This window comes from Platalea leucorodia (genome assembly GCF_965183815.1).
Source record: "Platalea leucorodia genome assembly, chromosome: 3".
Classification (NCBI taxonomy): Eukaryota; Metazoa; Chordata; class Aves; order Pelecaniformes; family Threskiornithidae; genus Platalea; species Platalea leucorodia.
The window spans coordinates 92042843-92062938 of record NC_138825.1 but is presented as its reverse complement, the minus strand read 5'-3'; the positions used below and the strand labels follow the sequence as shown (position 1 = coordinate 92062938).

At 36.1% G+C, this 20096-nt stretch overlaps 1 protein-coding gene across 1 annotated transcript in view; it reads left to right on the top strand.

Moving 5' to 3' along the window:
* Positions 1–20096, top strand: part of MEI4 (meiotic double-stranded break formation protein 4) — a gene marked incomplete at both ends in the record, with an annotated part of 94082 nt that overhangs the window by 47106 nt on the left and 26880 nt on the right. Inside the window, one exon of the mRNA XM_082305485.1 lies at positions 2643–2774. Within this exon, the coding sequence (XP_082161611.1) occupies positions 2643–2774 (132 nt within the window). The remainder of the gene's footprint in view (positions 1–2642; positions 2775–20096) is intronic.

Below are 20096 nucleotides of genomic sequence, written 5' to 3'. Positions count from 1 at the left end.
TCAGGGAAGAGGCACAAAATGCTGGGGAAGGGGTGGGACAGCAGAGGCACTCTCCTGTGTGAAACGTGCAGAAGATTTTGTATTCAGTTTTGTTTCATGTTGAACTGAAATAGATTTCTCAAACGTGTTATTTGGGACAGAAGTGTGAGGTGAAGGGGAAGAAGGAGGGGTCGTAACCCTAGAATGCCAGCAGGCTGCTGACTACAGTGTTTGCATGAATATTGATTCACTTAGATTAAAGTATCTGCACTAAGCAGAGTTCAGTGTTCTGACTTAAGACAGCATACATTTGAACAGGAATCTCTCACATCCATGCGAGTGCTGTAACTCAGCAAACAGGAATTCAAAGGTCTCCTTACTCCCTCACATTTTGAAACGAAACACAACTCTGGATTGTCTAGTTTGCTTGCCTGCCAAAGGCAAATTAGCAAGTATACTCAATGTTATGCTCTGAAAATATAGAACTATAAAGTATGTATCCATCCTTAATTTATAAAAAGAAGTAAAAATTATTGGGGACTTTAATGAAAAATGTGCTATTTTTTAGCATTGTTTAAACCTCTGAGTAGTGATTTGAAGCAGTCTTACCCTTTTGGAACATGTATGCTGTCAAGGCAGAACTATCCAGGTGTTGCAAACTTAAGTTTCTGTCATACAGTTTTAGTAGATACTGTGGAAGATCTTTCAAAACTCTAAATGTTTAGATTATTTTGGGGAAGAGAAGTCATTGTTTTGTTTGGAAGGGTGTACGTTTCCAGTATATGGAAGTCTGATTTTAATTCATATATCCTCAAAGCACATGTAGGTGCGTGCATTACATTATCTTTTCATACCATTTTAATTTTTTAGAAACGTATTTTTATCCCACCTTCATTCACATTTCATCTTTATAGACTCTTTGGTGGATACATTTATGAATTATTTTAATCTCACAGATTTTTAAAGCTATATGTGTACAGTTTATGAATTCTCTTTAATATGAGGTGTTTACTTTGTCTGTCTGACTGCAGATTTGATTCTGAACATAAGACTTCTCCGTCTTTTATAGCTTTCTTTTTATATTTGTTTCGGAATTACATGCTAAAGTGAGGTGATTAACAGCAAAGAATGATTAAAGTTTGATTGTTATGACTGTGAATAGGAGATTGTCTCATGTTGGGCAGATGATAGCCAAGCTGATCAAACTCCTCAGCTGTAAGAGGCTGGTAGATAGGCATTGCATCAACTGGCAGGGTCGTTTGACCATTTGATCAGGCAGACAAGCAGTAACTGTAAGTGGGAAGCTACTTAATTGACTGTTTTTACACCAAAAGTTTTCAGTCCACCTCACTGCTTACCTAGCCCAAAATTTTGTCAGTAACGATTTTATGGGAGACAGTGTTGAAAACCACGGTAAAGTCAAGGTAAATGATACTTGCTGCTTTCCCCTCATACACTAAGCCAGTCATCTCATTGTAGAAGGCAATCGGGTTGGTTAAGTATGGTTTCCTCTTAATAAATCCATGCTGGCTACTACCGGATCACCTTCCTGCCTTTCGTGTGTTTGGAAATGTTTTCCAGGAGTGTTCATCCTATGCAAACTTGTAAATGGTGGGCAAGTATTTTTATTCTCATATATGTGTGTGTGTATACACATGTAAGCTGGCTAGAGGAATAAACTAGATTGTTAATAGGATGCAGTGGTCTGCTTTTAAGTGGTTAAGACATGGTAGTTATTCTTAGACATACAAATTTGGGTCAGAGTATCCTTTTGTCAGTCAAAAATACACATCTACAAAGAGATGCTGAATATTGATGTTGTAGGGGTATACATTTATATAAAAATATAAATTATAGTCATATTACTTTTTTCTTTGAAAGAACACTGATACATTTATATATATATAAAAATGATAATTTCTTCTAGTAGTGTTTTATGAAATAATGTCATGTTTACTTTGTAGAGCAGCATGTTTCATTACATAATGGCTATACATTTCCATTTCAGAGAACAAAGAAAACAGTTTTTATTTTTTTAATAGAAAAGACTATGGCAAAAAACAGTATTACTAATATAATTCTCATGTAAATTGACATACCTCCTCCTATGGTTCACAAGAAATGCCTTGGTTACAGCTTGTTAAATAACGATATGAAGTGAATTGTTTGAATTTGAAAATATAGTGTATCTTCTATCAGCTAGCATTTAATCAAGTTTCTTCCTGATAACTCTATTGACAGAAAACTCCAGTATAGCTCTTAACTTGCTCATGCATTTGAATTTCAAAGAATTCATTTGTTCATTTGTCTACCTGTGACAAACAGAATTACTGTATGTGCAGGATAGTCACCCACTCTGTGTGACAGCAGATGGGCACAATGACAGCTAATGCTGAAAAGCTGCTTCCTGGGGAATTCACACTCTTGGAGGAGTTTGTTCATGTGAAAGTTTCCTGTAGTGCTAATCTAGGTAATGGATGTGGATTTCTCATATATCTCATATGTATGTAATTAATAGCTTTTTAAACTCAAAAATTTTGAATTTTACTTACTCTCTTTAAAATTTTAATATGTAAATCCCATTTCTATTTAAGGCAATTGTTTGGGGTAAAAAAGACTGAGACATATTTTGAAAGATTAAATTTACTATTATTTCTCTTTAGTTTCAGGCACTGCATGCTGTATCACACACGCTGGTTTTGCTAGGAAGGAACAACATACTAAGAAATTCTTTAATATCTCTTCTGCTATCAGAAGTACGTCAGTTTGCTGAGCAGCTGTTGCAAGCTCACCAGGTACTGTCATCTTTTCTTCCAGAGAAGGGCAGAAGAGTGGTATTGGGGAGTGTTTTGTCTGTATTTATTTATTTCATAAAACGTACTAAATGGATCATTCTATAGAATATGCACATTTAAGAACCTAGAAAATACTAGCACCTAACTTTAACAGCAGATTAAAAAAAAATATCTAAAGTAAAAGAAAATTTCTGTATGGACAAAAGTAAAATTATCAGACTGTGTAATAAATAGACTGTATAAGTTTTAAGATTATGCTCTATAATTTGGAAAATACTTGAAATAATTAGTTAAAAAAATTATTGCAATATATAAATTGTGGGCTATGCAGGCAATACAACTTAGGTATCCAGCTGGACCAACAAAGAATTATGTCTCTCTCTAGCTTATGTAAAACTGGAAAGGAAGTTGCATTATTTTATTTCAGAATTAGATTTCATGTTTCACTTTATAAGATTAATTTACATGATGCAAAAGTTATCCAACACTTAAAATTGTACTTAGTTTGTTGCAATGAGTAGGAGCTGACGAGCAGAATAGAATGGAGATATTTCTGGTAAAATTTATTTTTAGGTTAATTTTTTTCCAGTAAACTATAGAGTTTTAAAAAAAAAAAGACAGTAAGTGGATGTTCCTTTAACATATGAAGAAGAGATGTTTGAAATAAATTGGGGTTTCATAGATTTTTCATGTATTTGTGTGTGGTGGTATGTATTTGATGCAAACTGTTCAGTCTCATTTGGGATTATGACTTGACTTAACACCATCCTAGAAAGATCAATAAAAAGAAAGCACACAGCTTTTTATTGGGTGGAAAAGAAAGTTATTTATATATATATATATATAAAATATTCATCATAGGTATATCTAGTGGTTGTCCAGTTTAACAAATATTTTAAGTGTTGCTCAAGCAGTCTTAACTTTATTCTTTTTCTCTCTAGGATATGATATGGGAGTAAGTTCTGACTGCTGGAGAGGGAACATGTCATTTCCAACCCAAATTTATAGTGTGTTTGAATTATATTCTGAAAAGGCTTCAGAAAGGCCAGTTTTGAAAGAATTAGACAATGAGCCATGTCTTATTTTAAGTCACTAGTAGCATACCAGAGTTACTGATGGCAGCAAAAAGCTAACAGATTTTAAAGAAATATAAGGATAGAGAAGTGTGTAATTAAAAAAAAGTTTCGTTTTTTAAGTTTAAACAAGTTGCTCATTTTTAACGTTATTAAATCTCACCTGTTTAACAAAATTAGTCATCCCTCCTTTCAGCAGAGTTTTTGCCAGTGGCAACACAGAGCTCTCCAGTGCTCCATACTGATGAAAAGCTTACATTAAGCATTGCACTTTGCTGAGTTAGTTACTATGGTACTACTTAACCTTGCCATACTCTAATTATTTTAAGTATTGCTTTTGCATTTGGTACATAAAATTTATTTCTAAAAATTGCTAAAAGAAGTTTGACTCTTCTTTGGCTTCATTTTATGTTTGAAAGAATCATATATTTGATTTTAATATCATAATAGGAGAGATTACAAAACTGTATAACTCACAGTTGAGAATATGGAAGTAAATTAGTATCTTGTGATTTTAACCATAAAAGATTCTCTTTAACTACGCAAGTGATTTTGATTTTTCTGATGGCAAATTCTTTTATTACTTGCAGTGTAATTTATGTATTTATGGGAAGATAGTAGATTTGGTTCATATATAAATATAGAGAAGTTGGTAATTTAATCCCTGAACAATTCTTATATCACAGCTGGTATAATAAATTCCTTAAATGCCAGTCTCACTAGGGTGGCTTGATGTGTACAGCAGTTTTCCCTTTTTTTTTTTTTTTTTCCTTAACCTCTGGGAAAGCTATCACTTCTCTTGATTATTACCACCACCACCACCACCCCCCACCCCCATCAAGAAATGGAAACCTTCAATTGTACTTCCCGGAACAACTGAAGAAAGTTGTAGCTAGCACTGAAGGGAAGGTGCCTGTGGAGTGGGAGACAATTTCTTAGGGGGACAGGGACTTGTACTCCTTTATTGAAAAGAAAAAATAAAGATATTTTTGATCTTGTAAATTTATTCTGTTTCTTCGTACTTAGTATATATGGACTGAAATTCAGGACAGTAAAATGCATTTGTTATTTGATCTTTTCAGCTTCAGGACAAAAGGTTAAGTCTTTGCTACGTGCCGCCCTCCATCTGTCTCATTTTAATTACCTTGCATTTGTGCTGGCTGCAAATCTTAGCCATTATCAGTCCACAGTACCGATTTTCAGACTTTCTACTACCAAGAGCCTTGAAATGTATGTTTATTATTGTGCAATGGGAAACGTAGAAAGACTTTCTGACAAAATACTTAATGAGGTTCCCTTTCACCCTTTTTTTTAAACAGCCCTTTCTGTTGACCCAGAGAAATAATTTAATTCTCTCATATTCAAGACTTTAGAGCCATGTTTACATAAGGAGAGTTTCCTGCTCTGCTTCTGCTTCCTTCCACTAAGTTGTCAGTCTGCCTTCTGCTACTGAAATGTGGTAGACCCTCTTTTTTTCTTTTTAACTGATACAGTAATTTATTTATTTATATTTTCTTCATCCAGCATTATAAGTGTTTCTTGGAAGATTAATACATCTTGATCAACCAACCACAAACCGTGGTCTGGAATAGGACTTCCATATAATCCTACCAAAGCTTATGGGGCTTTCCTTTGAGTCCTTTTAAACCACTTGCATTTAAGCGACCATCAGAAGAATAAGTGAGCTTCAGGCACTTAGGTAGGGACTCCAGTGACTAATTTTACAATGACAAAGTAGTCTTGAAATGTTCACCCCCCCCAACACAGTGTTGGACTTTTTCCTGGGAATAGTGGAAGGTTCAAGGGGGCTGAATTTGAAGCCGCAGCAGCTGTGCATCTCTCTGTAGCTGACACTTTGTAGGACTATAAGATTTTGAAAAGCTGCAGTTCATGCAGGGAAAGTAACTGAAGTTCTGGTTTGCTTAGCTTGCTGTGAAGTCAATGTTTTTAAAGTTTATGCATTCTTGCATTTAGTAGTCCAAATAGATGTATTCATTTACAAACCCTTATATGTTCTATATGTGATAATTATTTTTGGAAATACTGCTTAATAAAAACCTTTCTACTTATTACAATAGGACACTAAACTCTAGTATTTCTGACAGCCTGATTTACAGACCTGCTTCGGAATGTTTTGACTTTGTGTAGCATTACTTTTGGTAGACATGATTCTAAAAAGGATTAAAATGTTTTTTTCTTGTTTTATAATCAAAACTAACAATACGATATCAGCTTGAAATATACCAAGTGACAGCTTGAAAAAAAAAAATTCTTCATAAATACTTAAATTAGAATTTGCAGAAGGATAATACTTTATATAATCAAACTCCATTAGCTGACAAGTATCCTAATCCTGTTTTGTTACTGAAGCAAAACTGCTGTTAATTGCAAAGGCATTTCATGTCTTCCACTTAAGACAATCAAATTAGGGACTATGAGTTTTAGTTATGATTAGAGGTGTGCAAATACCTGTCTTCTTTTGTTTTGTTATTTGTTTCGTTTTTTGTTGTTGTTGGTAGATAGGAGAAATAAAGAAATCACGTGAGGCATGTATTTAGGTTAGCTTGCAATTAACTTTTAAACATTTGGTGAAAAACATAAATTGAAAAAATAGTTATTCATACAAGTAAATTTCTGTTTTATTTTTTTCATAATTATAATTTTTTTTTAAAGTTGAGATGTTTTCCAATGCTGACTTGGATTGAAAACAAAATTCCTTTTAATTTTTCTAAAAGAATCACCTAGCTATCTCAACATTTTTATTTTAACTTCCACATTAAGACTTGAGCTAAGCTACAAATAGTTTGTAAAATATTTGCATTCCAGAATATGCAACTTTATATTTAATCATTTCTTCAATAGGAAGTGTGCTCAGCTCAGGTTATGTAGGTTTGTGGATATGTCCTTTGATAAATACTGTACATTTTGTACTTTAAAATTCTGACTGATTTTGGTGAGTTTGTATCTGTGTCCTTTTGGAACAAGCTTATCTATCTATGACCCACAGTTTTAAAGAGCTATCTATGCCCCTAGCTTTACAAATTAAAAAAATGGGTGCATAGAATGAACTACACCAGAAAAGTACAAAGATTACTCTGCATATTTTTATATTGTTCCCTAATTGGCTAAATCCATTAATCTTAGAATATGACAAATTAATGTGAAATATATGAGTAACAGAATTTTGTTTAATATTTGAGACCAATATTCCCACATGTTAATATAGAAAATAAAAGTAACTAAGGAGCATGTAAAACAGTATAGTTATCCTGATTTTTCACCTAGTTAAGATGAGTTTTATGGTAGTGAACTCTCAAGCAAGTTAGTAGTTTGCTTTAATTAATTTAAGTACTTCATCATGTGTTTAAAGTGAAGCTCATACTTCAGCGCTTCACTGATGTCAGGACACTGACTTCGAGGCAAAAGCATATTAATATAAACTCAGTTGGATCCCTTAATTTTTACTTATGTTGGATACATACTTTTCATTTTTATCTGTAATAGGAACCTTTCATGCTTCATAAATGTGGTTTATAAGAATACGGTAACTGAACCTTATCATCCTATGGAATAGAAATCTTCTGATCCCCAATTGGATTCCTACTGCAGAGCAGATACAATTCTAAGATACTAAGATTTCGGTATGATACTGTGGAAGATGGATTATTTTTCAAATGTTGAGCTCCTCACCATGATAGCAGATCTTCCTTTATGATAACTGTTTCAAAGACAGAGGAACAGAAATGGAAAGCATGTATTGGTTCAATGCCCATTTCTAACCCCCCAGGTGTTAATTCTAAGAACTCTGAAAAAGACAATTAAAAAACAGAAAATAGATTTTAAATAGAAAAAGGAAGACATACTGTGACGTTTGGACAGCCCTGTTGTTCAGTAATTGCTGATACATAGCTTGTCTAGCATTACATTTTTATATCACATCCTTACTTTCTGTACACTATTTTTCCATTTTTAAAACTTTAAAGTATTTCTGGCACAAAGACTGTACACTGAATAGTTTGGGGTCTTTTTAAAATCAAAACACCAAGTTATATGTAATTGTTAATGTTATATGTAAGCATTAAGTCCAAATCCAAATGAGGGTGCTAACTTTTCTCCTGAAATAAATGGTGCAGTTAGACTTTGACACAGGATACAGGGTGGGATTCATCCTATTTAATTTACATGTATGTAGTAGACACTGCTGTCTGCTTCTCATAGCAGTCAACCAAGCAGCTAAGGTTAACTAAAAAATTTGCCAACGTGAAGACAGGTACTCCTGCAAGGCTTCGTTGAATGTTACATAAATTATTGAGAATCGGGCTCATTACAACAGAATAGCTTTGACTCAAATGAACCAAAGGAGTTAGACATATGGTGGGATTTGTCTCACTTAGTTTCAGATTTCAATGATGTTTCCATCTGGTTTGCTTACTTCAGTTTTCCTTTATAACCAAGGGAGGGAAAGAGGCATTTCTTGTCCAACCTATTTTGAATGTACATAATGATGATAATTGGCCCTAGCATTGTCGGCTTCTCTCTTCTGGCTATGGGGAAGGAAACTTAAGTTGATCAGCTGAAATGTAGGTATTTATGTTGTAGGCATGTAAAGTTAAGGGAGGAAAATCCTATCATATGTCTCTGAATCTCTTTTGGATGATCTAGGCCAGAGCTGTTATGCCAGGAAAGGCCTGATCCTACAGAACAGTTGTAACAGGTACTCATCCAAAGCGTACTTCTGTCTGAACACTGACAAACTTATGTAAGTAACCTCATTAGATGTCTGTAACAAGTTATATTTCCGTTAAGATAATTAATAAGTTAACTTAGTTACCAGGTATTCTAATTCTTTAAATGTGCACATTGTTGGAAGAGATTGATGATGAGCTGGGGTGCAAGATATGTCATAGAATCATAGAACCATAGAAGACCAGGTTGGAAGGGACCTCGAGGATCATCTGGTCCAACCTTTCTAGCACAACCTAGATGAGATGGCCCAGCACCGTGTCCAGCTGAGTCTTAAATGTGTTCAGCATAACGGAGACAACCACTTCCCTGGGGAGATTATTCCAATGATTGACTGTTCTCATTGTGAAAAATTTACCTCTTGCGTTCAATCGGAATCTCCCTGGGAGTAACTTGTACCCGTTACCCCTTGTCCTCACCATGTGACTCCTTGTAAAAAGGGAGTCTTCATCTTCTTTGTAGCTCCCCTTTAAGTGCTGGTACATGGTGATGAGATCACCTCTAAGCCTCCTTTTCTCAAGGCTGAACAAACCCAGCTCTCTCAGCCTATCCTCATACGGCAGGCTTCCCAGACCCTTGGTCATCTTGGTGGCCCTTCTCTGGACCCCCTCCAGCCTGTCCACATCTTTTTTGTGTAACGGGGACCAGAACTGTACACGGTATTCCAGGTGTGGCCTGACAAGCACCACATAGAGAGGGGTAATGACTTCTTTCTCTCTGCTGGTGATGCCCTTTTTGATGCAACCCAGCATCCTATTGGCCTTCTTGGCCGCAGCAGCACACTGTTCGCTCATATTGAGCTTCCTGTCCACCAGGACCCCCAGGTCCCTTTCCACGGAGGTGCTCTCTAGCCAGGTGGATCCCAGTCTGAGCTGCACTCCTGGATTATGTTTTCCCAGGTGCAAGACCTTACACTTCTCCTTGTTAAACTTCATAAGGTTCCTATTAGCCCACTCTTCCAGCCTATCCGGATCTTCCTGCAGGGTGGCTCTCCCTTCCAGAGTGTCTACTTCCGCACTCAATTTGGCGTCATGTGTGAACTTCATCAGGCTACACTTGATCCTGTTATCCAGATTGCTTATGAAGATATTGAATAGCGTTGGGCCCAATATCAGTCCCTGGGGAACCCGACTTGTGATGGCTTGCCAGTTTGAAAAAGAGCTATTTACCACCACGCTTTGGGTGCGGCCCATCAGCCAATACATGTATTGGAGCTTCTTGTAACCTGCATTCAGCAATGGTGTGTCTGATGCATATGCCTCTAAACAGGAAGTTCTGTTAAAGTAATAGTCTGTGCAGACAGTGTATTTAGGAAAAAAAAGAACAAGGAGGAGCATGGATGCAGTATGATTTTGAGCATTTTCCGAGGATTTTGTTGCCATTCACCACTGTGTAGCAACAGTTGTGTCACTAAAATGTCAAACTACACGACAACAGCTCTGTGTGCAAGCAAATGAAGGGCTGAAATATTCCTGTGTCTGGAGAGCTGTTTTTTTCTAGCAGGCCTGCAAATTTGAGACATTGCGAATGTCAAGATGGACTAGCTCAGTTGGTAATCAATCCATTGGGGAAAATGGAGTTTGCCTGGCGCTGTGTTCAGCTAGATAACAGAAAGGTTTAAAGTGCTAAAAACTGAGCTATTAATGTCAGGCCTTGTCTCCATAAGCCTTTCTCCATGCAGTCATTCTGTATCCAGTGGATGCTCTGGGCAGGTATGGTACCGACCACATGCTTTATTCCAAATGCAAGTGGGTCTGATGAGATGTAGAGAATTCTTCAGATAAGGTCCTCTTTCCAAGAAGTCTACTTCATTTATGCAATATGTCTAATCCCTTCAGCCATAAGTTTATGTATGTTGTAACAGAGCTTTCATATGGGTTAGGAAAAAAGCTATACTATATTTATATGGCAGAAAGTGGCTAAAATCATTAATTAGAAAAAAAAAGCTGACAATATTATACAACTAGAAAAGCTAAATGCACTTTGCAGTCCACTGTTGTTCAAGGTACTAAAAAGGCTACACAGCATGTTTGGCTTTTTCTGGTTTCTACTGTTGACTTTTACTAACACATCAGATTACTAATACTTCACTCAGGTAAAAGAAAGGAGATTGATGCTATGTAGACCTCATGAAAATAATTAAACTTGCATCTGGACATCTGTTCATCCTTTTTAAGATGTCATTTCTTCCCTTATTATGCTGGTAAGCACAGATTGTAACATATTTCAAATTGTGAATGGTTAAAGATGCTGAAAAATAGTGCTCTGGGTAAATGTAGGATTATTTTTTATTCCATGTGACTGCTGATGCTGCTGTTAACAAAGGAAATAATGGCTGGATAGAATAATCAGTGGATCTGCGTGTTGTCTCATAGATATATACCTAGTTTGGAGATGCGGACTTGTGAAAACATAAATCTCTCCCCTGAGAGACAGGAGTGAAAGAATCAGTCAGGACTCAGTGTATGTCGAAAGAGTGCCGTACACCTTTGAAGTGTATACCTGCTTTTGCTGCATATGTCATCCCCTATTACAGATTAGATTTTAAGATGCATACATGTCAGACAGAACTGGAAAATGACAAATGGTTTATACGTTTTCTCTCTTCCCTCTCATACTATCATAAAATGATAGTGCTAAGGAGAAAGGGGTTTAGAAGTATTCTTACAGAGCGAAAAGGTAGCAGGGCTTTGCACTTAGGTGCTTGGCAAAATTGAGGATGACATGTAATCAGAAAACCTCAGGTGTGTTTGGGAATAGAAGCAGCAAATATCAATTACATGAGGAGAACTCTGTATTACCGTTGACTAGAGAATTATTACTTTTAATTTGAGGAATCATCTCATTCATGGAAACATAATAGTGGAAAAGCAAAAATGCTTAATTACAGAAATAGGAATATATCATACCTCAACAAGTAAATAAGTAATATTCTTGGAAATCTTCTTGTTTCAGATTGTGCACAAAATCCAGGATTTAAAAAAAACAAAAATAACATGATTATAAATTAAAATGACCTATTTGAATTCTTGATACAGTAAAAAAAAAAAGAAAAATACAATGAAAGCTTATCTGGGTTGATGCTGCTTTTACTTCTTTATTGTCAGTGTTTATTCTTGTCCTTTTTCTATTGCTTTCTTTACAGCTCAGTTAATCCTTTTGCATGCTTGAAAGGAGAATGTGAATAAGGAAGAAGCATCTGATTTTTGTGGCGTATGTGGTATACCTGCTAGTCTGGAAGACCATTTGATTATTACTTAATCTGTGTCTCCAAATAGGTAGTTTTAATGCTCCTGTTAACCTCCTTTCTTCATGGAGCATTCTTGCGTACTGACAGTGATTTGCAAAATGGAAGGATGTTACAGAAAATTAAGCACCACTTCCTTAATGCTTTTAGATACTGGAGTTGTCTATGTGAATTAGCATATATACCGTATGTGCTCTTAAAACTTCAGTTGACAGGCAAGGTAACATTTTGGTACAGATGTACCTTCTGATTTTCTTTTTTCTTTTGGAGAATTGTTTAAAGTCTTCATTATGATGTACTTTTAACAAAGCTTCATTAAATGCTTTTTGGGATACAGTATAAATGCACAGTTCCCATGTTAGTGGCTTTGCAGCTTATTTGCTGCTTTAGTGTTTCATATCTTCATAAAATGGAAAAAAGGAGAGTTGTAGCCCTAGAATTTCTAACTAGAAATTACTGATAGAATGGATTTCTGTTTGGAAGAGTAATTACAGTTGATAATTAAAACTGTCTTTAAATAAGAGCCTAGTTAAATATAGTAAAATGTAAGTGGAAACTATGGAATGGTAGTGGATACTAGTAAAATCACCACTTCATCTTTCTTTCAAAACATTCTTTTCATTTTACAGGACACATTAATATCTTTGGATTTCTTAGCTTCAGACTCACTTGCCTCTCTCTAAACATGTGGGACAGTCCTGTACATAATGACTTAGAACATCAGCTTGCCCCATTGGGACCTCACTTATTAGTTTGGGGTTTTTTGCTAAAAATACCTTTGAAGTCATGTTTATCTACCTATAGAGCTTATGCATAACCATCACTACTCTAAATCACAATACCAGGGAGATTAACTGATGTTTGTTCAGTGCTTTCTGAAATGTTAAAGTGCTTTTAAAAACTCATTATGTAGCTCACTGTGAGAAGTTATAACCACCAAGCACGTGCACAGTGGCATATCTTCTGCAGTATGCTGTGGTATGCCATCAAGCATAGAAAAACTGCTTCTGTTCTTTGCACATTCTTTTTTGATAAGCAACAGTTTTGTTTTACATTCTGTTTGTGCTTAGATTGAACTCTGGATTTTCAAGGGACTGTATGGCTTAGCTTAGGTTGTTAGTTGGGAAGGATGGCTGTACTGCGTTTAGAATTATGTTTAGGGTTAGAACTGGATTTAGATTTATGATGGCAAAATATGATCCTCACCAGAGGGAGATGCTTGAAAGGCTGTTCTTAGGAGTGTTTGTGACGACCAACCATACTATGCTTGTTCTGCTAGCTTGCTGTTAATCAGGTTAGAGTTGGTGTTAGAACAAACTCCCTGGTTAAGTCCTCAGTTGAAACTATTGTAGGCTACAGTGGTGGTGGTGGTGGTGTGGATTTGAGTGCATGTGCTTATGAGCTACATCGAATGCCACCACATCCAGAAGGAGCTGCTGCCCCAAGTTTGGCCCCGAAACAAGCAGAGTTTGTCTTGCTAGGATTTAACTGACGTACAAGTGATTAATAAAGTAGGTTTATGTCTGGCGTGAAAGGGATTGGCTACCTGGAGTTTGTGTTGTAGCTAAGGTTGGAATTATGGTTTGCATGGCTGAGATGTGCAGGAGGTTAAATCTGGTTCCATAGCTTATCTTAGACTTAGTTTAGATTTTGGGTAACAGCACTCTACCTGGCTGGTTAAGGCTTGATCTGGCAGGGCAGAAAACTGCTATTAATGCTGTGTCCAGAGGGGAAAGTAGGCTTCAGGACTGGTGTCAGCAGCAAGTCCAATTCATTGCTAGATTGGTAGGATTTCTGGTAGAGATTTAATTTAGGGTGATAGGATGTGATGAGCTAAAGCTGAACATGTTTACAGAAGGTATCACAGAGCTAGATTTAGGGTTGCCGTGTTGAGGGCTTAGGAGTCTGGGGTTTCAGTTTTAGGTAGGCACTGATGATGTAGCCTTCTCAATCCACAACTAATTTGGTGGAGGTAATGTATTGATGGGCTTGGGTAAGTGTAAAAATGAGAAGTGACCTTATTAATGCCTTTGGAACTCACAAGGGCTTTGGAGATGCAGGAATGGGATGCTGGGCTAGGTTTGTGGTGAGGGAGAAAGGGAGCAGCAGCTGAGTGTGTTTAGATCAGAGTGTTAGTGACATGAGTTGCTGGACTGGTGTTAAGGTAGAGAGTAAGGCTTGGATGTCCAGGATTTGTGCAGCAGAAAATGTTTTGCTGAAATTGGAGGTATTCCAGAAAGAGAAGCTGAAGTATACTTGGGCAGGATATGATTTATATGGCTTGATTAGATTTAGGATTAATACATTGTTGGTTGCATTCTTGGCCTTGGATGAAATACAAGCAACCAGATACCTTTTCTGGGCTGAACCACAATTGAAAACGCACACATGCACACAAGCACACACACAGAGAGTAATTTGTGGCAGCACAATCTATATTGCATATCTTCTAGAATTATTTCTTTCCTGCTGAAGTATACATTTGAAATACATGTAGCACTAACATTGCAGAATTAAAACTAGTTTTAGGAAATAACATTCTTGAATCCACTCCAGTTTAACTTCCTATTATATAAGAATGGATTATTTTCACTTGGTTCCAATAACAATTCACACAGGGAGAAATAAATTGAGTCAAAGGCGTAGAGCAAGAAAATGGGGAAAATAGAAGAAAAAGTATGTGTGTATTTCTCCTTTTTTGTAAATGATGGCATCCCAGGTTGCATGATTACAGTGCAGCCTTTGAAGATTTAGCTTGCGTGTTTTGAATTTCCTGGCATCTGTCAATCCCTAAATTGAGTTGGCACAGCACAATTAAACCTCTAGGTGTATTGTCTTGAAACAAGATAGTTTTGGCTCTATTTCATCCTTATAATTAATTCTTTCATTAAAAGTTATTCCTAGTCTCTCTGAGTTTTCAGAGTATTAAACTTCTAGCTGAAGTTGCTGTTTTAAAGAACTCTCTTTCATGTAGCCTTATCATTTAATCAAAGCTCTTTAACTAAGCCTAGCTACTACGTTTAATACGGAATACTATAGGGAATTGTGTATGATAAATATGAGAACAAGTGTGGTAATAGAGATAAAAATCTGAGTAGTAATTTTGCTTATAGGAATAAATTATAAACAGAGTTTAGTTTAGGTTAATTTATTCAGTTACTCATTTTGAGTTCTTCCTACACAATTTGATTATGTGAACTATAATTCAGTCCTGTTGACTAACTTAAACAGAGCGAATTCATTGAATGATCATAGACTTACAGAATGGTTAAGGTTGGAAATGACCTCTGGAGATGATCTACTACAACCCCCCTGCTCAAAGCAGGCTCAACTAGAGCAGGTTGCTCAGGGCTATGTCTAACCAAGTTTTGAATTTTTCCAAGGATGGAGACTACACAGCCTCTCTGGGCAGCCTGTTCCAGTGTTGATCACCTTTATCATAGAAAAAAATATTTCTTTTTGTTCTTGTTTAAATGGAATTTCCTGCATTTCAGTTTTTGCCCATTGACTTCTGTCCTATCAATGGATACCACTGAGAAGAGTCTGGCTTTGTCTTCCTTACCCCACCAGGTATTTATACACATTGATGAGATCCCCCTAGAGCCTTCTTTTCTCCAGGCGGAACAGTTCCAGCTCTCTCAGCCTCTCCTTGTATGTTCTTGTCCCTTCATCATTTTTGTGACTTTTCACTGGTCCCACTCCAGTATATCCAGGTCTCCTTTGTGTTGAGGAGCCCAGAACTGGACCCAGCACTCCAGGCGTGTCTCACCAGTGCTGAGCAGATGGGAGGGATCACTTCCCTCATCTTGCTGGCAACACTTCCCCTCATGCAGCCCAGGACACAGTTGGCCACCTTTGCCAAAAGGACTCAACATTGACTTATGTTCAACTTGTTGTCTGCCAGGGCCCCCAGGTTCTTCTCTGCCAAGGTGCTTTGCAGCTGTCAGCCACCAGCCTGTACTGTGCATGGGGTTATTTTTCCCCAGGATAAGGTTTTGCACTTCCCTTTGTGGCAACTCAAGATTCCTCTTGGCCAGTTTCTCCAGCCTGTCAAGGTCCCTCTGAATGGTAGCACAACCCTCTGGTGTGTTCATAACTCCTCCTGCTTTTGTATCATCATCTCCAAACTTGCTGAGTTTGGAGATGATACGAAAGTCCTATTGTCCAGGTCATTCACAAAGATGTTAAACAGTACTGGTGCCAGTGTCAGCCCCTGGTGTGCACCTCTAGTGAGTGGTCTCCAGCTGGATTTTATGCCTCTGATCACAACCCTCTGAGAATGGCAGTTCAGGCAGATTTCAGTCCACCTCACTGTCCACTCACCAAGCCTGTAAATTTATGCTGACTACTCTCAATCACCATTTTGTCCATAATATGCCTGGAAATGGTTTCAAGAATTATTTGCTCCACCACTGGCCAAGGAATCAAGGTGAGGCTGACTGGCCTGTATTTCCCTGTATGCTCCTTCTTGAAGACAGAAGTAACGTTTGCTTTGTTCAAGTCCTCAGGAACCTCCCATTCCATTTGATAGTTCCAAAACAGATAGCAAAATTAGAGTAGTGAGTTGCACTTCTGTCAGATAAATGCTGTATGGCTGAAAGATGTTATTGTACCATCAGCTGAAAACAATAAATTTTCAGGTATAACATGAAAAGAATACTTTTCTCTCTCAGTAACAAGACAAAAGAAACACCTCTCACACAACAAAATTCACCCACACTGTAGATCAGGTAAGTGATGGTGTTTTCTATCATAAGAGCTTGTTTTCATTTTGTAAATTTTGACAGATGTTAACCATTCAGGCTGAAACTTTTTTCTATAGATGTCTGCCTCAGGCCGTTTTTGTAAGTGCTTTTTACTTTATTTTTGTTTCTGTGAGTGCATGTGTACAAGTTTAAAGAGGAAGGCATAAGTGTCCACAGCTTTCATAGAAGCCAGTAGGAGCTTTGCTCTGAATTCATGCAGTTCTGCATAATGGCAGGCATTGTAAAATCATATCCTAGACAGCCAAGATTGGCATTAGTGCCTACTTTGAGTATGTAAAAGAGTCTTTCATAAAAGGACAAAAACATTACCTCTCTTTCTAAAAGCAATTGTGAAATTAAAGTAATATTTGTGGTATGCGTGGAATTACAGCAATGATTGTCATTAAAAAAAAAAAGTATTAATTCTGTATTCAGAGCAGAGACTGAATGCTACACATTTTATGCCCATGCGTATAACACAGGCAGAAAAAGTATTGAATAGTATTTCTTCTAATTGAGCATCATCCATCCTCTATAGTAACAGAAGCAAGTACCCTTGCAAAAGAGAAAAAAAAAACCAAAACCAACCGAACAGTAAGAGATCACATAATTAAAACTGTAGGCATAAAGGAGTCAAATTAGGCTTGCAATGTCATTGTATTGATTTAAAATTGCCATTCCTGATAAAAAGCAGGTAGCTAGTAGTACATTAAGAAACTATATAAAATAAATGAGAGAATTAATTTGCAGTATTAAAGAACATAATCTGAATCATAGACCTTAATTTCCTCAATGTTTCATGATTCTGCTAATGAATCCTTTGACCAACCTTTGTAATATGTCCTGCTAGTTCATTCTACACAGTGCTTGCTCAAGAATCACTCAGCTCTACTTAGCTTAGAGGAAGGTATTCTGTGATTAGTGTCCAAGTGTAATGAATTAGCAGTTTATACCTATATTTTCTGTCTGTGACATAGGAGCTGATTCCAGTTTGTGGTGTTTTTTAATATACGGTTTTCCATGGTCACAGATTCTTAAAATTAATTATCATATGAAAGACAGCTCCTACTAAACTATGCCTGTCTGTTTCTCTGAGTGTAGATACCACTGTAGAAAAAGTAGAAGAAGTTAACTTTCAGGTAAAGTATAAAGCTGCTGAGGCTTTCCTTATGCATGATTTAAGACTAATGAAAAGGAAGAGGATTTCTGCTCCCATAGTGGTTTTAGAACAGGCACATTGAGATTAACCTGCTTACAGAATTCTCTTTTTTTATGTAATGCTATTTTGTTATTTGCTATACGGCATCACTAGTCACCTTTTTAGTTACACTTTTAAAGTGTAAATTTTGAAATTATGGAAGACTTACTAGTATTTTGCTCAAAATTAATCTATTTTCCATAGATCGTGTTGCTAAATAGGCCAAACTGTAAAAGGTGCTGTTGCCCAACGTACATTACAATTGTGCTAGTATATAACTAGGCAAGTTGCGATATAAAGAACCAGTTGATCAAAATGTCAAGAATATATTACGTTTACTAAAAATAATGATTATTGATAATTTGTGTTTTGGTTTTGTTTTTAAAGTTTTTGATCTATTTACAAATACAGTATATCATAGAATAGGGCATTTTCATGTTTGATAGGCAATTTGCATGGGATTCTTTGTGTGCATGTTTAATATATTTTAAGATATTGTTGACAAAATGTGAGTTTCCATAAAATAATCTAGAAAAGAGAGAACTGAGGGGGAAGAGCGGTTGTCTTCCAGAACGTGAAAAGTTGCTATACAAGGAGTAGTCCTTTTGACTTCTGGAGTGAACAAGAAGAAACATGCTTTGTAATTAAGGTTAGGTATCAAACTTCTTTTACTGAAGGTCTTCAAGTACATTCATGATGAGCATCTTTTGAGGGTGACCTAAGTATACTTGAACCTGTCTCAGGGTGAGGGTTGAGACTAGAACGTTTAAGGACCCTTTCAGCCATAAATCTGAACTCTGCACTCCTATTTATATATTATATTAACATTGATAGTTATGGTCAAAATTTGAATCAGTTGCAAGGGAGGGGGAAAGAGGCAAAACTCCACTGCACATTTCCTCTGCTCCTGAGTTTTGGAAGAAATTGAAGTACTATTCTAATTAAATGTATGGATGCTAGTTTGGGGGGGATTGGTGTAATTAGGACTTAATAAATAATGCTAGTAGGTCAGGAAAGAGGTTTTGCAGAAAATTTACAAAATTTGACTCATTTTACAAAATTACTAACACGTCCCACAATCAGGATTTCAAAGTGCAGGAGGTTAAAACTCTCTTCTTCAGGCAGTAATAAAAATTCAGGATGTAGATTAGATGTGTCCTGGCAGGGATTTTAAACAGGTGATTTTTGCACAGAAGTGACTGGTTTGCGTCAGAGGAAGCCTCTTGGGGTTTTCATATTTGGAGTCCTGTGAATTCTGTATTTCTCAGGCAGATTACTTGTGATGTTCCCACTTACATTCAGTATTCACTGTAACACCTGTGTATAATATATTTTATCTATAAAGATGGAGAAAATGGTAATTTTAAGAGAGGTCTTGGAAACTGGGAGAAAAAATGTAGCTGAAGACTGGACTGCACCATTGATCGAGACCTTATGGAGTTGTTCTCAGTTACAGTGGTGCTATACATACGTATAAGGATCTGAATAATGAGTAGCTTACAGCTGTGTTCACTTGAACAGCATTTCAAATAATATGTACTGTTCTGGGTTATTTTATGCTAATGACAAAATTAATAATATTCAAGAGCCTTTTTACTAATTTTTAAATATTTCTATTTATCATAAGAGCTGTTCTTCAAAATGTATTTTAGCATACATTTCAATTTCAGAACATACATCTTAACTTCCTTGCAAACAATTTTAAATGCATTTGAAAGTTAAATTATATTATTGATTCATGGATTCTGAGGTCAGAGGAAGTCATTTAGCCCAAACTCCTTTCTATACAGGCAATAGATTTTTCCAGAAGCTGGATTTAAGAATGTGTTATTAATACATCTAATCTGAAAGCTGTTATTGATTCTGTTCATTGTTTACAATTATTATTCTCCTTATTCTTTAATAATAGCTTATGAGTTTTTGCTTTCTCTATCTGAATTTTATTGCCTAGAATTAAGTAATAGTTAAAAAAAAAAAAAAGCCCTGATCAAGATTGATAGAATATGCTGAAATAGTATTACAGCTGCATAAAGTTATATAGTGCTATATATAAAGTTATATAGTAAGCTAGATAAATTATGAATGAAGTGTAAGTGATTGTCCAAACAATTAGTTTTATGTTGAATCAACTTGAATCAATAGTATTAACTAAATATTGATTTGTTTTGTTATTTATTATGTATTTGTTAAAATATTTATTTGAGGAAGAGATCCAGTTGGTGGAAACAAATTTTTCACTAGAACTCATTTGAAAGAAGCATTAGAAATGCTTCAAATATTCCAGCATTTTCAGTATCAGTTAAGATAGTTGGGAAT